We start from the raw sequence: 7,953 nt of genomic DNA on the forward strand, positions 1-7,953 counted from the left end.
AACTAATCACACAATCATTTTATACGCAGAAGCAGCAATCAGCAGCTGCAGCGCACTCCGACCACATATGTACTGTAATAAACAGGCGTTCGGCGGCTTTTTACATCAAATGATGTCAAACGCTATGCCATTTGAGGAGGGACCGCTCATTGCTCACCGTATTTTTATAAATCCTGTACATGGTTGGACCTGCCGAACAGGTTGAGCACTTTTATATACTTTGTTGAGCAGAGAGGCTGCACAGTTTGACCAGCGGGCTGCGGGAACCGGCCGCACATCACGCCGCCAGACGGTGTTGCTAATATAACTCGAAATGTATAACTATTATCAGATCGGCCCACCGGGAAAGTCCCGACTCTCCCGATTGTCACTCCGCTACTGGCTGTAAGGAAGTGAGTGCGTTTTGGTCGCTGGTCGACCCCGCGAACAGATGTGACGTGCCTCACTCAGCTTCCAGGATTTGACATGCTGTTTGTGCTGAAGATCGCATAAAGGTACACCCATTTCAGGCAGGATCATGGACCCCCTCAAGCCAGCACGCACGAGTATGTTAATTTTTGTTTACTTTCTACACAAAGTTATGCTAACGTTATGCTATCTGGCTGTCTGCCTATCTCTCTATACTAGCCTATCCATCTGTCTGTCTGTCTATGTATTTATCTATAATCTGCGCTATCATAACTGTATTTTACTCGTCTCTCTAGTCACTCTTAATGCTCTGAAGGCGGCTTTGGTAAATTCTTTCCCCAGCGTGACGTCATACAGTGCGTTGTGGGGGAAAGGAGAATCATTGCAAACCGCTGTACTTTTTCATATTATATTCCGTTTTGTGATACCCAACAACATAAAATACAATGGATAACAGTTTAAATGTTTAATATCAACAAGCAATTTGCACAAATTCGTTGAAAAATTTAACCTGCAACACGCCCTTTAAAGGTTCCGTTAACAGTGATCTTTCCCAATCAACTAGTAAAATGCTGAGGGATGACTGAGGTTTTTAATGCATGGGTAGGCTAGTGGTTAGACAGCATCATGCACAAAAAAAGTGCTTTACCTTCAGAATCATCTGGATTAAACATGAAAAGAAAAAGGAGTGAGATCAGATATACAATATACCCTCTACATAAAAAAACATATACAGCAGAGACACTAGTATTAGACCGAAATGTTTACTGAATGTGACAGAAGTACTTAAATGAAAAAAATTATTATTAAAAATGCACCAGTGTATTGGCCGCCAATATTACCATCTAATTTTTTATAAATGTAAAAACCTCTTAACTGGCGCCGTATCGTGTATGGGACACCTGAGTTTACTTCTATATTTTGATTCCATTCGAATCTTATAATGACAAACTATATATCATTAGAAAGAGCTAAGACTCTTGGTTACATATTTCAATGTTTAAATTATGTAGGCAGAGTAATTGAAATATTAAAAAAAGAGTGCGCCTCAAAAGATGTATCAGAATTCTGGTATCGGAATCGAAAATGGAAAAAGTGGTATCGGTGCATCCCTATTTGGGACCTGATCGATGTTAAAAAGTTATTAAAAGTGACAAGACAAAACTATCTTCCTCATACTGGCTGACACATCTGACAAATATATGACTTGTAAGGCTATAAATTTTGATTTTGAAACGCAAGACCTCGCGTAAACCCTGAAAATTTGCTCAACTTGCCGACTCAATTGCCAGCACAGGTCAGAAATAATAAATGGATCCAATCCATGTTGGATGAATATGTTTTAATGATGCAGCAATAAACAAGCCCAATTTTAAATATTTTAAAACGAGATCAAAAAAATTATCTATTTTAATTGAGCAGGTGGCATCGGTAAAATTGGTAACGGAATCGGTCAATGGTTTGTTAAAATCTGTATCCTATCGGTGCATTCCTAATAATTATGTTATCCTTAGGAATGAGAAATGAGACATGAATTACAGGTTTATTGGTGATTTCTGGACACTAAAACTAATAAATAAAAAGTGAACTAGAAAAGACAAAAAAAAGTAACCTACCTTGTTCCTCCTCCTCATCATTGCAAACAATATTGTATAATGTGTCCAAAGCATAACCCAGGATTTCAGTGTCTGAGCTGTTAAAAAAAATCCCCAGAAAAATGCACAATGTGTGTTAAATAACCCCAAATTCCACATCACAGCACATAAAATAAAATAAGATAAAAAATGCTTTAAAATAGTTTTAAACATACCTATCAGTCTGCAGAATATGAATCAAATGGTCCATTGCCTTTGTTCCCACCTCCGAACGGTATTTCTGTAAAATAAAGTGTAAAAAACTAGGCTTAAAGAGTGTCCGAAAGTGATCTCCAGAGTTCATATTTGCCATATTAGCCTCTGCTTTATTGAAACAGGCTGCCCATAGCATAGAGATCTGCTCTGACTGCAATGTTAGCTAATAAACAATAAAGATATAACGCCCATTCTGGGCACAGCAGTGTTTCCCATACATTGATTTATCTGTGGCGGCCCGCCACAAATAGATTTCTCATGATTCCCATTTACATTATTATTTTACTATTCAAAACGGCTTAATTCATTATAGCGAGAGCTTAGCGTGCCTCTCTCCTCCCTCTCTTTCGTTGCGTGCAGCGTGCCTCTCTTACATAACAGTGAAAAGTATTTTAACTCCACGTTCCTCCGTGTACTTTCTTTTTCGCGTAAACGTCAACAGTCACGGACGTTACTGACAGAGAAGACGGCTGATCGAGTTCATCATGCGTGACTTAACAAAAGGTTAGCAGTAGTGTTTCCCACACATACCCGTTCTGGTGTGAGCTCTCTCCATACCCATGATGCGGTATGCCCGTGCACGTGTTCTGTAGTCATAACTCTGTGTAACAGCAACAGTGTATTCTCTCATATTTCTGAATTTGCAACAAATTGTCTGCGCTATACGCAATATACAACAAAACTACCACTCGTATTTAAAATAAAAAAGCGCTCATAACACAACAACACTAATGAGAATAGCAACATCAGTGGGATGCTCATTCTGCCCACTTTGAAGGGAACAGCATTGCACCCAGTAAACGTGTGTGGGGCTGCACAAGCCGTTCTATCTCTCTCGTCAGGCACAAACTCTATTATACGTTCGCAATCTCTGGACTTAGTACCAGCGCACTGTGCCAATAATGTAACGGGACCAGGCCAGCTGGAGTGGTCTGCGTCAAATCAAAGGGGCAGCCCGCTCTGAGTAATAGGAAATAAAAGTATCAGGAATAAAGTAGCCACTCATAACCGGCTTTTCTCTCTATCAAGGGGGAAGTGCTTCACCCCAATACTATGCAGCGCCACCCTGGCGGGAACGCGCTTTACAAAAGAAAGGAAAGGTGTGCACTGCACAGGGTAAGGTAACGGGGTGAAACACTGCCGAGTGATCTGGATGTTGTGGCCCCATAGTAACATGTGCACAACGGCTCCTCTCACACATGGGGGTGCCTATTACAGTTTTTTGCTGTCAGCTGTGGACAAGCCCGCTGCTCAACACAGGTGTGTCGGGTGAGCCCCCCGGCTACGTACCCATGACATACCATAATTTTTATGCAGAACGTGACATGTGCCTAAGGCTGCAGCTGGACCACAGGGATTTTAGGTCAAAAACACCTATGGTTTCCATGACAACAAAACAGAAACTGAAGATAACTCGGGACATGGCACCACTAACAAATGACTCTATGATAATATAGAACAATGTGCTAGTAGTTTTTGGATAATCTTACATATTGTGCCTTTAAATTCTTAACCCAGAGCTTCATTTTACACTCAAAGCAAAACTATGCTACACACAAAGTAATTTTTAATACATCTACTAATATGTTTTGGAAAGAGATATCGGGTTCAGGGCTCAACATAGAGCATATTTTTAAAAAATCGGCTTTGGCCGATTTTGCTGCAAAATTAGGCTGATTAATAGGCAGGCGCATCTGCGGGCACCTATGCGTTGTTGTAGAACTCGTGACGCTGCCTCTTGCTGCAAGCAGATCGCTCCCGTGTGTGTGCAGCCGTGCCTTGTTCACAAACAGCTTTAGTAAACGATGGCGGGATCGCGCGAATTAAGCAGCCAGTACAACAGCGCGACGGGCTTGTGTCTCGTGGTGCACTGTCCGTGCAAAGATTAGGCTCATTTCATGTGATTAATGAGTGTTGATGATCTTTGTCTGCGTGACAGGGAGAGCAGATCCGCTAGCGTGCACCCTTTCTGTCATTAAACTGTCTCCCTGCTCGATGTCGAAAGGTCGGAAGACCAAATCATACCCACCGAGGAAATGTTTTTCGTGTTGTTACAGTAACACTTTGTTTACAGTTTTGCGCTGCTCAGCCTGTATTAGAACTCAGTGCGTCCGATTCGCGAACTGACTCCTTTGAACGGATTCGTTTGAATGAACGGTTGAACAGATTTGTCCCAACACTAAACTCACAAGACGTCACTGTCAGCACAATCAGTCACTTATAGTGCCTCAGAAATGAGAATGTAAATGTGTTTAGACTCAACTAAAAAACATAGACATTTTACTATGTTAACTTTATAATGAATAGATAATTTATCAGGTCTATCAAATAAGGATTTTATCCTACAAAGCAATAAAAGCCATGGTAAAAAACTGATCAAAGATGATGACAGCAGAGTGTCAGGTAATATCTGTGTCTGATAAATGCATGGTGCAGAGGAGGTTGTAAAACTCTTCAGAAAGAGCAGTCATAATATTTTTAAATACTTTGACTCAAATAGTGATATTTTTACATTTAAAATATCTGCTAATGATGAGAACATTTTGATTATTATGTACATATAGAAAATCGGCCAAACAGGCCCTGATTTCTAAATATCGGCATCGGCCAGAGAAAAAGCCATATCGGTCGACCTCTACCCCAGAGTACTTTTGTGAAGTTCTAGATTAAAATACCATATAGATAATTTATTATAGCATGTTAAAATTGTAGGTGTGAACAAAAATGTGCCGTTTTTGGGTGTTACCTTTTAAAAGCAAATAATATATTCTCTGCACTAAATGGCATTTTCATGATTGAAAAGTGCAGATTAAGGGGCTGTATTATCCCCTTCTGACATCACAAGAGGAGCCAAAATTGAATTACCTATTTTTCCCATGCTTGCATAGAATGGTTTACCAAAACTAAGATACTGCTTTGTTCTTTTTCACATTTTCTAGGTTGATAGAAGCACTGGGAACCCAATTATAGCACTCAAACATGGAATAAGTCAGATTTTCACGATAATCTTTTTTAACAAATGATGAACAAAATGTATATGTATACAATTATATTTGACTTAAATTATTATTATTATTTTAAATACGAGACACTGAAATCTTTTTTCCTGGGGCTAGTGAAATTTATGGCGGGGCTAGTGAAAACCTGAAACGTAAAAAATTATTTGCGTTGAGCCCTGGAGTTACTAAGCTGGACATCTTTTTTTTTTGTAACTATTGTGTGTATATATTTGGCAATACTGAAATGTACATAAATATATCGCAGAGAACTTTGCTTATACTATAAACGGAAGGAAAAACTATCAAGTCCAAACTCTAACATGTTAATTACTTGCTTATAACATTTACTTGTATAGTCATATAACTTGTATGAATAAATGATGAAAAAAAAAATTGGTATATTGTTTAAATAATCATGTCTGATAATCAGAAGGAGCTGATATACTGTAGCAGCACCTGACCACAACTGTCATATTCTATCGACATGACAAGAATGAATTGTTGGTCACCTTGGACAAAGACTTGAGGGCTCGGACAGCATCTCTTCGATCCTCCAACAAGGTGGATGAGGCCACACGGTCACACAACCTCTGAACCTGGTAATGAACAATAAGATCCCATAATGCTTATATATAAACATTAGACACACATGAAAAGTGCTAACCTGTGCAATGCATATCAATGCAATGCAATGCAATGCAATGCAATGCGATCACTGATTATAATTACATAAACAGCATTAAACTCACTCATTGCTTTTGGTTACAATAAGTACTTTGACTAAACAAATCATCATAAACAAAAAATGAAACTCACTGTCTCTGCTCCTGTAGGTTGTGGGCCTGTTTGTTGTCCTCCGATAACTCCAAAAAGGTAATTCATCTTTCTTCGTGTTTACGTGATTATTAATAATCTACAGCTTGATCGTCAGAATTTAAGGTCAATTGAAGCTCAGATTCTCCAGGGCAGGTATAGAGTAAATGTTATTAAAACAGCTGCTGTCCGATGTTGATCCACGGCGCACCTCTACGCACGCAGCCCGGAACTGACGCGGATGCGCACGCGCAGATACGTGGCGATACGTGGCTGACCATAGGACCAACAATCTCTTAAAGAAACAGATACACAAAAATATAGTATTTGCATATAAATAGCTCGTACACACTTTTAATAAAAACAGGATCTTTAGTGTTAGAGGTTCAAGAGTATGTGACTTTTATTTGATTTTGAGTCAAAAAAAAGCACCGGTTAACTTCATTAGCTAACATTAACAAACAGCCCTTCTCCATAATTTTTAATTTATCTGAATGTTAATTTAAAAATCTTTTAAAAATCAAAATAACCAAATATGTTTCCAAATATATACATTTGTCTACAATTCCTATGCAACAGATGGCTGGATTAATCAGTGCTGCTGTCATCTATTAGCCAATTCTGTCAAAGCATGATTTTCAATATATATTTTCTTTGTCAACTTAAGAACAGCAGTATTAAAGTCTAGTACATTTTGACCACCTTCCTCAATGGATTGCATATTGACTTTTTAGTGCTGTCTGTTCTTCCATATGAAATGAAACAAAATAATATCCACCTCTTTTATAACTGTGGGATAGAGCTGTATACACTAATCGTGATGATGCTTGTGTCTTGGATAGTAATAATATACCTTTTAATGAATCTCTTATTAACCACACATTTAACTGTTTTTTATTTTTCCAATAATTGGTGTAATATTTTAATAATTTTTCTCCTTTTGATCTTTACAGACCTTAATACCTAAATATTGTACTACCTCCTTGATTGGTATACTAAATATATATTTTAGGTTAAATTTTTTAAGGACAATAATACACAATTTTTAATGTTCACAAATAAGCCAGATATAGATGCAAAAATATTAGGACAGTTAGAAAGGCTATCAATACCTTTTCTAACTTCAGTTTCATTTAGTAAAAAAGGGCAATGTCATCTGTTAGTCCAAAAGCTTAATGCCATTAAATGGTTCTCTTTTAAATGGGACATATCATGAACATCTGACTCTTTAAATGTTTAAGTGCTATAATTGGGTCCCCAATGATTGTATCAACCTAGAAAATGTAAAAAAGAAAAACCCAGTAACTTTGTTTTGGTAAACCATTCTCTCCAAGCATGTGAAATAAAAAGATAATTGAAATTTGGCTCCCCTTGTAATGTCAAACCCAAAAACGACACATTTCTGCTCACATCTACAAAGTGGCAATTTTAACATGCTATAACATATTATCTATCTATGGGGTACTTTGAGCTAGAACTTCACATACATACTCTGGGGACACCAACAATTTATTTGACATTTAAAAAAGTCTTATGAAATGTCCCCTTTAATGTGTATGGCCAAAGTTTGTGTTACAAGTAAAAAAAGGTGAGATCGGGCATCCCTGACGTATTCCCCTACGTATAGGCTACTAAATCTTGTTGTCGTTCCATGTGGTAACTTAATCGAGCTATTACAATCATTATATAATGTTTTGATTGTTTGTTTAAAAAGTCCCAAAAACAAAAATCTGTAATGTTTCCAACATAAAATGCTTTAAAAAAAATCAACAAAACAAAACTATTATCTTATATTAAGGGGCTGTATTATCCCCTTCTGACATCACAAGAGGAGCCAAAATTGAATTACCTATTTTTCACATGCTTGCATGGAATGGTTTACC

General features: G+C 37.8%; 1 protein-coding gene across 3 annotated transcripts in view; it reads right to left on the reverse strand.

Annotated features, from left to right (window-relative positions):
* Positions 1-6,320, reverse strand: part of uso1 (USO1 vesicle transport factor) — a 35,697-nt gene extending 29,377 nt beyond the window's left edge. Inside the window, exons 1-4 of one of the 3 annotated variants that reach the window (XM_073863837.1) lie at positions 6,074-6,320; positions 5,767-5,853; positions 2,219-2,283; positions 2,025-2,101 (exon numbers count right to left, since the gene is read on the reverse strand). In XM_073863837.1, coding sequence (XP_073719938.1) covers positions 2,025-2,101; positions 2,219-2,283; positions 5,767-5,853; positions 6,074-6,139 — 295 coding nt within the window. In that variant the 5' untranslated portion in view covers positions 6,140-6,320. Of the gene's footprint in view, positions 1-1,057; positions 1,098-2,024; positions 2,102-2,218; positions 2,284-5,766; positions 5,854-6,073 lie in introns of those variants that run through there. The other 2 variants (XM_073863838.1, XM_073863841.1) reach the window with 2 other exon arrangements.
* Between the last annotated feature and the right edge of the window lie 1,633 nt (positions 6,321-7,953).

Source organism: Misgurnus anguillicaudatus, chromosome 3, assembly GCF_027580225.2.
Source record: "Misgurnus anguillicaudatus chromosome 3, ASM2758022v2, whole genome shotgun sequence".
Taxonomy (NCBI): Eukaryota; Metazoa; Chordata; class Actinopteri; order Cypriniformes; family Cobitidae; genus Misgurnus; species Misgurnus anguillicaudatus.